At 42.2% G+C, this 13,869-nt stretch overlaps 1 protein-coding gene across 1 annotated transcript; it reads left to right on the forward strand.

The window, feature by feature from the left end:
* copa (COPI coat complex subunit alpha) lies at window positions 1-13,131 on the forward strand. Its single transcript, XM_074652084.1, has 30 exons — window positions 1-199; window positions 582-695; window positions 801-874; window positions 1,096-1,176; window positions 1,328-1,404; window positions 1,656-1,765; window positions 3,430-3,539; window positions 3,754-3,853; window positions 4,477-4,695; window positions 4,940-5,090; window positions 5,217-5,283; window positions 5,415-5,490; window positions 5,586-5,668; window positions 6,350-6,575; window positions 7,106-7,244; window positions 7,698-7,860; window positions 8,061-8,207; window positions 8,444-8,633; window positions 8,747-8,842; window positions 9,482-9,570; window positions 9,712-9,835; window positions 10,034-10,123; window positions 10,262-10,365; window positions 10,600-10,746; window positions 10,899-11,039; window positions 11,218-11,400; window positions 11,847-11,957; window positions 12,116-12,277; window positions 12,387-12,581; window positions 12,705-13,131. Exons 1-30 carry the CDS (start codon window positions 160-162, stop codon window positions 12,762-12,764), a joined length of 3,669 nt encoding a protein of 1,222 aa, XP_074508185.1. The 5' UTR covers window positions 1-159; the 3' UTR covers window positions 12,765-13,131.
* Window positions 13,132-13,869: the final 738 nt, after the last annotated feature.

The raw sequence follows: 13,869 nt of genomic DNA on the forward strand, positions 1-13,869 counted from the left end.
AAACGAGCTACGTGTCAGGAAAGAGGAGACTCGGCTAAACGGTCGATCAGGCCGCCCTGAGTTCATCTGTCTGGAGGATTTGAGCTGTTTTTACTGTTCGTGGGGAGTTATATTTCATCACAGCATTAACACTACGACTTGTGGTATTGTCAAGTGAAGATGTTAACCAAGTTTGAGACGAAGTCGGCCCGTGTGAAAGGTAAGAGTTCACCATCTAACAGTTAGCTCAGAAGCTAACGTTAGCTAGCTGACGTTATCCTCTAAGCTCAGTTGTTTATCTTTCTAAAGTTGTCTGTAAATGAATGAACTGCTTGTTTTAAGAGGTGTATGTAGCACAAACTCTAACCTTGAATCACACTACGTCTTGTTTTCACATGTTGTGATGTTGAATGGACACTAACAGGACGTCTCTTTAGCCATCTAGCTAGCCTAACTAGCTAACGTTACCTCAAACATGACATGTTTCCTTGCTGATCTATAGCGATGACAGATACTAAGCTGGCTTCTCATCGGCTGGAGTCTAATGGCCTGTTTTCATCTGATCTATTATGAGATAGCTGATGAGCTGTTTTACATTTCAGGCCTGAGTTTCCATCCCAAGAGGCCATGGGTTCTTGCAAGTTTGCACAACGGAGTCATCCAGCTGTGGGACTATCGGATGTGCACACTGATAGACAAGTTTGACGAGCATGATGGTAAGGCGGTGATGTGGCTGATGTCGTGTCATTATAAGTTCAACTTCCACACTGTGTGTGGGCTTGATAGATAATGTGGTGTAATTATTGTGCCTTCGCCCACAGGACCCGTGAGAGGAATTGACTTCCACAAACAGCAGCCTCTGTTTGTGTCTGGAGGAGATGACTACAAAATCAAGGTGAGACTTCGTTTCATTTAAATGTCATGAAGCTGACAAGTTGGAGAAAATAAGATTACCTGATGCCCATCAAAGGATCTACTCAGGAGTCTTTAAATCCAAATAATTACATTAGATGTCAGAGATATGATGGTCCATTGTATTAATATTCCATATAATTATTAGATTACATCAATACCTTATACATGTATATGCTGAGTAAATATTCCTATTTTAACCAGGTGTGGAACTACAAACTGAGACGCTGCCTCTTCACTCTCCTTGGACACCTCGACTACATCAGAACCACCTTCTTCCACCATGTGAGTTGTTCTGCCACTTGAAAATACATCTGCTTCCTATCTATTTCATCACTGATTTCAAGATAAATACTGACAAAGACTCTGTATCTTGTTGTCCATGTGAAATCTGAAATGAATGAATGAATGAATTCAACCATTTCCCTTTCTGTAGGAGTACCCCTGGATTCTGAGCGCCTCAGATGACCAGACTATTCGCATCTGGAACTGGCAGTCCAGGACTTGCGTCTGGTAAGACGCACTGAAGATTTTCAAACTGATAAACACAATTTAAAAAGTTATTGTTTAGTTATATAAAAGAATGTAACATTGGGCCTTCATGTTGGTTTCATATCTTGCACAAATCATATCATGCAACCCACCCAGCCACTGTTTAACAAAATTTCAGGGATAGCATTGTAATAATCATTATTACCCTGAACATTTTAAGATTACCTGTGTACTGATTCTGAATGTATACTTTTTTTCCTCCTCATCCACAGTGTGCTGACCGGCCATAATCACTATGTGATGTGCGCCCAGTTCCACCCGGCTGAGGACCTGGTGGTGTCGGCCAGTCTGGACCAGACCGTGCGCGTGTGGGATATTTCCGGTGAGGGCCTGGGGATGGCTGACCAGAGGACAGCGGGCTGGGTTGAGGGTGGGAGGGTAGAGTGGTATGGAGGACGAGGAAGAAGCAGGAGCAAGATGTATTACAGTCCTGTACCGCCTCTTCTTCCTCTCCTACTTGTAGGACAAATCTCTGTGGGCTGTTTGCAGAAACACCTCTCCTTTCAGGAAATAAATGTAGTGTCAGAACAAATTTATAGTGTGGTATTTGTTAATGAAATACAGCACTGTAAATATGTGTTCTGAATGAAGAAATGGTTTACACAATAGAGGTGTAAGAAGATTATAAAAGGAAATGGGAGAGGTGTTTCTGTGCCTCTGCATGCTCTTAAAATCTATGTCTGTTGATGTATTTCTTGCTTTCTGTTTCTTGTCTTCTCACTAACCAAACCATTAATTGACTCACATCTACTATCACTTTCTTACATGTGAACATGCATAAGATGTTGCTCTGTAACTGTCTCCTGTCCTGGGCATTCATTTGCTTTTACATTTTCTGGCATAGAGCATGATTGCATTTATACACTCAGCTTATGACATCAGCAGGGCGTCGAAATTTCCCGTTTGACTCACCGTGTTACTTCCACAACTTCCATTTAGCATGAAAGGAAGTGTTACTTTGCACTCATACTTTCATTATAGGAAGTACATAATGCTTCCCATACTGTTATTTTATCCTTTTTTGCATTGCTATAAAATGCATCACAAGAAAACAACCATAACTACTAACTGGTTTGAAAACTTGTCTTTTTATAAACTTCCTCAGTACTGATTTTGAAATGTTTTTATATTCCTCCTGGCATGACATTTGCACGGCTGGCTCTACTACTCAAAATATAACATGAAATATACAACAATGTTTATATTTCTTGTGGCAAAAGTCACCATATTGCTACCAACTTCATTCCTAACCCATAACTGTTACATGTCAGATTCTATTAACTCTGCATGTGACTGTACAGAAACATGCACGAGCATCTAAGAAAACAAAACTACTCATATACTGACATCCAACGCCCCATCAGAGCACGTCTTTACAACGCCATCCACCCACCCACCCACCCACATCAGCCAACGTGCCCCCTGTGACCACCTTATCCCATGCTCTCCCTGGAAACATCCACACCTGCACATGGGTTCCTAGTGCCATCTCTTTCCCCCTGTGTCATCTCTCCGTGCTGTTGAACTGTCTGTTCACCACATTGTTTTAATGGGCAGGAATCATGAATGCAAGCTGTGCTTCCTCAATCATTTTTTTCCTGATTTCATTTGAGTCTGTGAAGTAATCGATACCTTTCACTGCTGTCCAATCAAATCATAATTAGTTATTAGGATTTTCTTCTGTATGCGAGTGATTCATTAACCCAATCAATCTTACTCTTAAAGACACGATTGTTTCCAGACTCAAGTTGGCGGGGAATGAGAGAGCAGATGTTGTGTTTGTGTGTTTCTACCCTGTGTGTGTGTTCAGTAGTCCAACAGTTCTCCCTCCTTATAATTCCCCTCCTGTCCTATGATACTGCTTCATATTTCATTATTTTAATAATTTGTACCTTGTTTTTCTTCCTCCTCTGTATTGTGGTTGTGCCTTGTGTAACATGAATATGGCTCCTTCCTTGCACGCGATGCCCTGAATGTTGGTTCCAGGTCTGAGGAAGAAGAACCTGTCTCCAGGCGCCGTGGAGACGGAGGTGCGCGGCATCTCTGGCGTTGACTTGTTCGGCGCCTCGGATGCTGTTGTCAAGCATGTCCTTGAGGTGAGCAGTGAGTTTCACATGAATGATTCAGTCTGATATGTTGTTGTTTGGGTGAATCATCCTTCAAACTTTGACAGCTGAGTGAAAATTGTTCACCTGGCAAAGCTGTTGTGCTCACGGGGAAACTTAGTGTTCAGAAAGCCTTCAGTCCTCGGCCCTGCCGTTGGATCTTTGTTTGGATTTGTGTGACAAGACTTTGTGTGTCTGTGTCCAGGGTCACGACCGGGGGGTCAACTGGGCTGCCTTCCACCCCACCATGCCTCTCATTGTGTCTGGAGCCGACGACAGGCAGGTCAAGATCTGGAGAATGAATGGTAAGTGACGCAGAAGTCACTAGTTAACGTTCATCAACAATCTGCTGCCCAGTGTCCATTATAACTGACATTTAATCATTTTCTTTTTTTGTCACTCACATTAAAACATAAAAGCAAGGGTCCATTATCAAAGTAGATGGTAATTGAAATGATGCTTTTCAACCAGGATGACACATCATGAACAACAACACGTAATGCTTAAATGCATCTGTTTTTTCATCACAGCATCATTAAATGCTTGATTTGGTACTTTATAGCATCTTCAATGTAATTACTGCTGGGTTATGCAGTAAATTGTATGTTTATTGGCTGATAATGGTAACTGATCAATTTGTAGTCACATCCCTATAAATGAAACGTAATATGAACTCATGTATGCACTTAAAGACTTTCACCTGTTTCCACTTGTTTCCACTTGTACCGACTTCCTCACTGCGTTTCCAAGAACTTGCACCAGTTCTTTACATATTTTGTTCATTACTCCCTCATGTGACTACAGTGTAGATTTATATTTCTAATATGTTGATTTGAACTTTAAACTGATTTCATCTGGTGATCACTGTCTATTTTTCCACTCATACCCAGTGTTTACGTTTCTCTTGTCTCTTTCTCCCGCGGTCTAGAATCAAAGGCCTGGGAGCTGGATACGTGCCGCGGTCACTACAACAACGTGTCCTGCGCCGTCTTCCACCCGCGCCAGGAGCTCATCCTGTCCAACTCTGAGGACAAGAGCATCCGGGTGTGGGATATGTCCAAGAGGACTGGAGTGCAGACCTTTCGCCGGGACCACGATCGCTTCTGGGTGCTGGGGGCTCACCCAAACCTCAACCTGTTCGCTGCTGGTAGGTGGTGCACATCTGTACACATTCAACAAAGTCAAAGGGAGTCTGATTTCCTGCTTCAAAATATCCACTTCATTATTGGTGTTAAGAGAATCCCCTACATCAAAATACATTTCTGTGCTTTACTGCCATTTCTCAGTAAAGATGGCACTCCTCCTGCTGCAGCAGAGGGACTCACATTTAAAACATCAGGTGTGTAACTATGTATACTATAACACTGAAAGACGGTCTGTGTGTCCTTCAGGTCATGACAGCGGCATGATTGTGTTCAAGCTGGAGCGTGAGCGCCCAGCATACGCCGTGCACGGCAACATGCTGTACTACGTCAAGGACCGTTTCCTCCGCCAGCTGGACTTCAACAGCAGCAAGGACACTGCTGTCATGCAGCTACGCAGGTCGGTCATTTCTAGTGGTTGTGCATCCACCGCACCCTCATTCTGACAGATTAGAGACTTTTGTTGAAGTATTTGGATACTAGTGTGTGTGTAACATGTTGTATTTTATATATTTTCTTGTCCTAGTGGGTCTAAGTTCCCGGTGTTCAGCATGTCTTACAACCCTGCTGAGAACGCTGTCCTGCTCTGCACTGTAAGTATCTCTCAAGCAAAACATACATACACACACACACACACACACACACACACACGTGTTAAACCCTCACTGGTATCTACAGTCATTGATTTCCATATGTTTAATGTGATGCTCTTTACCTCCTGCAGAGGGCGACCAACCTGGAGAACAGCACCTATGACCTGTACTCTATTCCCAAAGAAAGCGACTCTCAGAACCCTGATGGTAAAGAAACAACTCACTAAAGTTATACTGTTCTTCCTCACACTTTGCTTTTATGATTATTACATTATAACACTTACCGTTTTTCTTTTTCTCAGCACCGGAAGGGAAGAGGTCCTCTGGTCTGACTGCAGTCTGGGTGGCCAGGAACAGGTTTGCCGTCCTGGACCGTATGCACTCTGTAAGTCCATCTGCAGGTCTAGAAAGAACTGAAATGTTTAGAAAAATGTATTTCATCTTGGAACAGTTGGGGAATTCTTAGTAAAATTTGGAAATGTGTGACAAAATGTTGTTCTAACATCTATATTTTGATATTAATTGTTGTGAAGAATAGTCATGGTCTAGATGATTGATTGATGAAAGCCAGAGTTAAGGATATTAGACTGTATCAGACCTTTGACTTCTTTATTTAAATATTATATTATTATATGAAGTTGTTATTATTATTATTATTATTATTATATAAAATATAAAGTTTTTGAATTGAAAGTGCTTTATAAAGGCTGCAGTAGCTGCAAAATAATTTTCTTTTTTGTGTATAATATTTATTAAAATCACACCGTTAAATTCATGATGAGCATTACGCCAAAAAAAATGCCAATTTTGAATATCAAGCTAATTTTAGGGTTTTTGTCAGTAAAAGTTAAATTTTTCAACCAAAGATTTAAGTTACACTTTTATTTTGAAGGTATCATTCATTTTGATATAGATAATTGCACATTATTATTATTATTATTATAGGGGTATTTGTGTTTTTACCTTTTAAATTTGTTGACTCATTTGAAAAACGTTTTTTATTTAAATGACTTTCAGTCTTTATTTGGTATCAGCTCATCTAATAACATTTCCCTCTATTTTGTAGCTGCTAATCAAGAACCTGAAGAATGAAATTGTGAAGAAAGTTCAGGTGCCGAGCTGCGAGGAAATCTTCTACGCCGGGACAGGTTCGCTGCTGCTGCGCGATGCCGATGGCGTCACGCTGTTCGACGTGCAGCAGAAACGCTCTCTGGCCACCGTTAAGATCGCCAAGGTCAAGTACGTGGTGTGGAGTGCTGACACCAGCCACGTGGCTCTGCTGGCTAAACACGGTGGGTAGATAATATGGATATCTGCACGTATAAAGAAGGATACTTATCACGTAGTCACAATGTCTTTATCTTATTCTGTACTCTAAACTGGTTTGAGCTGCCAGGGCTGAGGCTCTGAAACAGGCTTATCATGAGGCTGGTAAAATCATTTTCTGGGGATAACTGTAGTCCACTTTACCGCAGTTAAGCAAAACAAACATATTTGTGTAACTTCAAACGATTAATTTTTCTGCATCAAATTGTGCTTAAAAGTCCAAGTCACTTTTGCAGAGAGGATGCTGTGTTGTAAGGATTTAGTTTGTGAAAGATTAATTTGTGAATATTGGTAAATCACCATTAAGCAGTTTATGAAAGGCATCTAAATTAGTTAGACTTGATAAATGATGATTGGTTCAAACAAGACCACTAATGTCATTATGCTGTTGACCACTAAAAGTTCAAATCTGATGTTTATATCTGGTGTTTCTTAAAAAACAAGACAAAATCGGTCTAAAATCTAAATCTCCTTTGCTCTCTTTTTGGTCCGTCAGCCATCATGATCTGCAACCGTAAGCTGGAGAGTCTGTGCAACATTCACGAGAACATCAGAGTGAAGAGTGGAGCCTGGGACGAGAGTGGAGTCTTCATCTACACCACCTCCAACCACATCAAATACGCCCTCACCTCTGGGTATGTGCTGCTTAAGAAAAGCTGTGTTCATTTAACGTTATCAGGCGGGTAAACTGTCTCTGCTTTGTACAGGCCACAGCGACAGATCCTAACACTCAACCTGTTAGTTTGACTTTTATATGCAAACAGCTTAAGATCTTGCTGAGATGGCAGCCTAATTACTGGAAATGTTGACGAATGAAGCCAAAATGTACCAGACTGGTGGTGGGCACATTTTTTTTTCCCGCTCAGTGTCTTCACTGACCTCATTTCAAAGATGAAAGCATTTTTTTATAGTGCAAAGCAACCAGCAGCACGTTTGGGTATGTCAGGTTGTGCTGCTTTCATTTGTTCACATATTTAACTTTATATATGCTATGATATGTGAAAAGAAAAAAATAGTGCTGTTAATTGTATGTCAGTGTGCTGACTTGAAAACATTCAACATGGTGCTTTCATTGTGTTTCCCTGTAGTGATCATGGCATCATCAGGACCCTGGACCTGCCCATCTATGTGACCCGTGTGAGAGGGAACAGTGTTTACTGCCTGGACAGGGAGTGCAGGCCGCGCGTCCTCACCATCGACCCCACAGAGTACCGCTTCAAACTGGCCCTGGTCAACCGTAAATATGATGAGGTGGGTCTTTGGTCAATGAATCATTGGAGTATACTGCACCTGCTGCACCGCTCTTTTTAATATTGTACTTAATGTCCAACAGTGTAGGAAAGTAATGTGGACTGTAAAGACATTTTTTTACCTCTTTAATTTTGTACTTGCAATCATTTAGTTCCCAAATGCTGGTTTTGACATCATTCCTCTTGTCGTTGTTCCTCCAGGTGCTCCACATGGTGCGTAATGCCAAGTTGGTGGGCCAGTCCATCATTGCCTACCTGCAGAAGAAGGGCTACCCTGAGGTGGCGCTGCACTTTGTCAAAGATGAGAAGACACGCTTTAGTCTGGCTCTGGAGTGTGGAAACATCGAGGTGAGCTGCTGCTGAACAAACTGTATAACTAGGACACCGTCTCTAATTTATGACATGCACTATTTTTGCACATTGGCATACATACATGTTGATGATACTGCTGTCTTTTCTGATAAGCCAAAATTTGCTTTATAACAATTCCAGCTCATCATCATCTCCCTCTGCTGTCTGGTTCATTCTTGCATGAGAGTCAGGTTCAAGTGCACTTTTTTAAAACAGTTTCTCCAAATTTCCAGGTGGCTCTGGAGGCAGCCAAGGCCCTGGATGAGCGCAGCTGCTGGGAGCGTCTGGGTGAAGCAGCACTGCTGCAGGGTCACCACCAGGTCGTGGAGATGTGCTACCAGAGGACCAAGAACTTTGACAAGCTCACCTTCCTCTACCTCATCACTGGCAACCTGGCCAAGCTGCGCAAGATGATGAAGATCGGTGAGAGATGGAGACTGAAAAATCCTTTTAATGAACAAAGATGTGGGGATTTGGTTGGAGGTTTGTGTGTCTTGTATGTCAGTGAACTTATATCTAATACTCTTTGTTTGTAGCTGAGATCAGGAAGGACATGAGTGGTCACTACCAAGCGGCTCTCTACCTGGGAGATGTCAGTGAGAGGGTCCGCATCCTGAAGAACTGTGGACAGAGTGAGTTCAAGTGGCACCTGCATCACGTATCTCTTTCCACTGTGCTTTTGCTGTTGAAATTGTGGCTTAATCAACTTGTTACCTGCACACAGCAGCCCTGGTGTTGGTGGGCTTGTGCAATGTAACGAATGAGAACCAATTAAAATGATTTGTTATTTTGGTTATGTATTTATTTGAATAGAAATTAAACACCTACCTAAAAAGATATTCAGATCGAATCATCTTAATTTCCACCATACTCTAAAAATATGTTTACCAAAACAGTGTTGTTTTAAATTGTTAACAATGGAATAGGCTTAGGCGATATCTATTTTTTCATATCTTCCTTACATCTCACCGGGATATATAGAGTGACAGTATTTAGTGCTGAGCAAGAAAGAAAAAAACATCTTAACAATACATGCTTAGTCCCAGTAGGGAGTCAATTTAGTCCCACGGGCTTGTAACACACTGGTGGAAACCCTGCAGCATCTCCGTATCAGTTTGATAGAAAGAGGGTCGTCTGTATTTTTGACGGTATTGAAAATCATACCTTTGGGATTTCTAAATACCCTGGTATACCGTATTAACTTGATACCGCTCAAGGCTACAATGGAACGAGAAGCCAAGATGTGTAACTGTTTGCGTTCATGTTTCCAGAGTCTCTGGCCTACCTGACTGCAGCCACTCATGGGCTGGATGAAGAGGCTGAGGCGCTAAAGGAGACTTTTGACCCAGAAAAGGAGACGGTGTGTTAAGAAAACATTCTCCGCACCTTCATACACACAACATGGACAACCATGACATGCAATCTGAATCTCTTTTTTTTCCAGTGTAGCACAAACACGTAATTTTGATTAAAAAATAATGGTGGATCTTGTGTCTTGTAGGTGCCAGAGGTTGATCCCAATGCACAGCTGCTGCAGCCTTCTCCCCCCATCAACCCTCTGGACACCAACTGGCCTCTGCTCACTGTATCAAAGGGCTTCTTTGAGGGAGCCATTGCAGCGAAGGGTGAGTCATCAGTCTCGACACATGCTCATGTTACAAAGGTACAAAACGTTTTAGCAAAGCTGCTCTGCTATTACACACCAGTGACAAGTGTTTTCTAATTGTTGAAAGTTAGAATAAAAGATTAAATCACTTGAATAAGTTGTGGAAACCTGTGGCAGCTGACTTTGCCAGAGTGACAACAGTGTTTTTCTGCTGTAGGGAAGGCAGGTCAGATGGCTGCCGACGTGGACATGGAGGCCCCAGGAGGCGAGGGCTGGGGAGACGATGCTGAGCTCCAGCTGGATGAAGGTAAATTCAGCGCAACTTAGAAAAATATTTTATACCCGACCTTTCAGTGAAGGTACTACCTTCACTGAAAGGTCGGGTATAAAATATTTTTCATTAATACTACAACTGTGTATAAATTGATATATCTCTGTCTCTTAGATGGCTTCATGGATGCCCAGGAAGGATTAGGGGAAGACGGGGCCATGAAAGAGGAGGGAGGAGGCTGGGAGGTGGAGGAAGACCTGGACCTTCCTCCAGAACTGGTGAGAGGAGCTACATCATTGCAAATCCCACCACCAATAAAACACACACACACACACACACAAAACACACAACTCACACTGCACTAGACACAACAACAGTGTTGATATATTTCACATCAGGTGTGATCCTGACACTTTTTAAGTTAACAAGCTAACAAAAAGTTATTTTTGGGCTCTGCTACAGTAAAAGGATGGTGAATGTTGAAATTACAATGCCTGTCTCCCAACCATCAGGACATGCCGGCTGGTGCAGGTGGAGGAGCAGAAGACGGCTTCTTCGTCCCACCGACCAAGGGCATGAGTCCCACACAGACGTGGTGCAACAACTCCCAGCTGCCAGTAGACCACGTCCTGGCTGGCTCTTTCGAAACTGCTATGAGAGTATGTACACAATGTGATATGGATTTCCTATCGTTTTTTTAATTGTTTTTTAAATTTTGACTGAGGTTTAGCCAAGCACCGATTTGATGACAGTGTTGTAATGTTAATTCACGCATTATACTGACATTTACTGTTCTTGTTCCGTACCACAGTTGCTCCACGACCAGGTAGGAGTTGTGAGCTTCGAGCCCTACAAGTCGCTGTTCATGCAGACACTGTCCAGAGGCCGCACCTGTTACCTGGGGCTGCCTTCCCTGCCCTGTCTCCGTGGCCATCCGCAGAGAAACTGGAAGGTACAGCTGATAGTTTTTTCGTCATGTCTTACTAAGAATCAGCATGTGTTCCTCTAGGTGTGTCACTAATGCAGATTTACTCTCCATTTATTTTACCCTTTGCTTATATCTCTTCCTGCTTTCCTGTTTCTAATCACATTTTTTAACGAATGTAAATATACAAATGTTATTGTTTTAGGACTGCGGTGCAAAGCAAGGACTGCCTGCTGTGGGCCTGCGCCTCTCCGACCTCATCGCCCGCCTGCAGCAGTGCTACCAGCTGACTACATCCGGGCGGTTTGAGGAAGCTGTCGAGCGCTTCAGAGTCATCCTGCTGTCTGTACCTCTGCTGGTGGTTGATAACAAGCAGGAGATTGCAGAGGTGAGGGATTCCTGTCATCACCCTGCTGTCCTCAACTGTCTCTTTACATGCATAAATGACAAAAGGGAGGTCATTCAGGTCCACAGCCCTTCTGAGTGCTCCAAACCTCGCCTTCAATCGTCCAATAGCACATTCAATCATTGTTCGGCCTCGACATGTTTAATGTTTTCCCTGCTTTGGCCTCCGGTTACTCCGGTGATTAGTCCGAGCAGCTCTAACAACACATAAAAAAGCCAGTAATCTTTGTTTGTGTTTCTGGCTCTTTGTGACCCAAATCTTTTAAAGATATCTGTATAGTTGTAGACGGGGCCTAAATCTCCAAATGCAGCACAAATCATTGCAATTTATCACGCATATCCATGTGGGGCTGCTTATTTGGCATATATAAGTAAAATATATAAATGTGTAGGGGTCACCTATGTGATTGGGATCTGTGTGTGTTTCAGGCTCAGCAGCTGATCACAATTTGCAGAGAGTACATCGTGGGTCTGACCATGGAGACGGAGAGGAAGAAGTTGCCTAAAGACACGCTGGACCAGCAGAAGAGGCTGTGTGAGGTAAATATCTGTGGCTTTGACGTCACATTAATTGAACGTCAAACGCTGTTGTTGTAGACTGACCATCGCCAAAATGTATCTACTAAGTGATCGTTATTCATACTTCTATTTAATTCCTAAGTCTAACTTTCTTATGTATGCGTGTGTTTTCCCTACAGATGGCTGCTTATTTCACCCACTGTAATCTCCAGCCGGTCCACATGGTGCTGGTGTTGCGCACAGCTCTGAACCTCTTCTTCAAACTGCGTAACTTCAAGACGGCTGCCAGCTTTGCCCGTCGCCTGCTCGAGCTGGGGCCCAAGCCGGATGTCGCACAGCAGGTTGGTTATGTGACATTCACAGCTTCATTTAGTATTTTCAGTTTTAAATGGACAGCACTATACAGTTTCTCATCTCTTAACTCATGCTAAATCTCTCCCCACCATTCAGACCCGCAAGATTTTGGCAGCCTGTGAGAAGACCCTGACAGACGCCCACCAGTTGAACTACGACCCCCACAATCCATTCGACCTGTGCGCTGCCTCCTTCGTCCCTCTGTACCGTGGACGTCCTGTTGAGAAGTGCCCTCTGTCTGGAGCCTGCTACTGCCCTACGTACAAAAGCCAGATCTGCAGGGTCACACAGGTAGGTTGGGACTCTGGTCAGCCATGCACAACAAAACAACAAAACGGATTAATCACTGAATAATCGTTATTCATTGTTTCGCCTCTGTAACCTCTAACCTTTAAATGTCATCTTATTTTCAAGGCGACTGAGATTGGCAAGGATGTGATCGGTCTGCGTGTGAGTCCACTTCAGTTCCGTTAAGAGGAGGTGGAGAAGAAAAGACGAGAACAAGAAGAAGACAAACACATCCACACTTAACTCTGTAGGAAAAAAATACAGTTATTAACATGATAAATGAAAGCAGAGATATATATGTTTGCTCACAGTGATGTTAAACCTCTTTAATCCTAACTATCGTATTTCATGCACCACCTTTTCTGCAAAAAGCTATTTCTTGTAAGCTATTTCTGCTTCGTCATCTCTGTGCTGTGGCGTTATCGGAGCTGTCAACCTAACCGTTGTCTCTTTTCTGACTTGTATGAGATGAATAATTCAAATTGAGCATCACTGCTCTGTGTATCTGGGAGAGGGGGAAATGAAAATAAAAATGCCTGTTTATCAACGGAAATGTGTTTGTGTGTGGTGTTTTTGATGTGGTATGTGGGCATAGCTTTATGGCCAATGTTCTAGAAGGATGATGGTTTTATTGCATATATAAAAGTGGTGTTAAGTGTATCCAAGGTGCACCACAGGGCTGAGTCATAACGGAAATAAAGATTCGACTCACTATAGTTGGCATTATGTTGCTCCTTTTAATTTAAACAAGGAGTTAAATTAGTTTATTACATGAACATATGTTTTACCTGACCTGAAGCTAATTAAAAAATGTAAAATATAAATGTGATTGCTCCCATTGCAGAGCATGGATGTATTAAGAGAAGGACTTGAGTAGATTAACTATTGATAATATTGACCCTGATTTTATTCTATGTCTAGAGAATGTTTTGTTTGGTTTCCATAAAGGTATCAGTAAAACCAAAGAACTTTATACTATTAATCTGATTATTCTCTTACCTAAATTTCATATACATAAATCCAAATTTAGTAAATCTAAACCTTTTTGAATTTGAACATGAAACCAAACAATACATTAAATGTATTCTCTCCTCGGAAAACAAAAAAGTTATTAAGACAGTAACTTTATGCACCTCTTTAATATATTCATCTAAATGTTTATTTCCCCTGGCTTTGTACTTGTAAGCTGTTTATCCCCTGGCATCTCTTATTTTGTCTTGTTGTTCCTCTTACAGTTTTGTCTTTGTAATTGAACCTGTATGACCAGTTTATGAAATAAAGGCAATAAAAT

This window comes from Sebastes fasciatus, chromosome 11, assembly GCF_043250625.1.
Source record: "Sebastes fasciatus isolate fSebFas1 chromosome 11, fSebFas1.pri, whole genome shotgun sequence".
Classification (NCBI taxonomy): domain Eukaryota; kingdom Metazoa; phylum Chordata; class Actinopteri; order Perciformes; family Sebastidae; genus Sebastes; species Sebastes fasciatus.

Bases quoted from the DNA above. Each gene is read 5' to 3' on its own strand.
- copa (XM_074652084.1), top strand. From the start codon at position 160: ATGTTAACCAAGTTTGAGACGAAGTCGGCCCGTGTGAAAG. The intron at 875-1,095 runs GTGAGACTTCGT...TATTTTAACCAG, and splicing joins GAGATGACTACAAAATCAAG to GTGTGGAACTACAAACTGAG. The intron at 11,958-12,115 runs GTAAATATCTGT...TTTTCCCTACAG, and splicing joins AGCAGAAGAGGCTGTGTGAG to ATGGCTGCTTATTTCACCCA.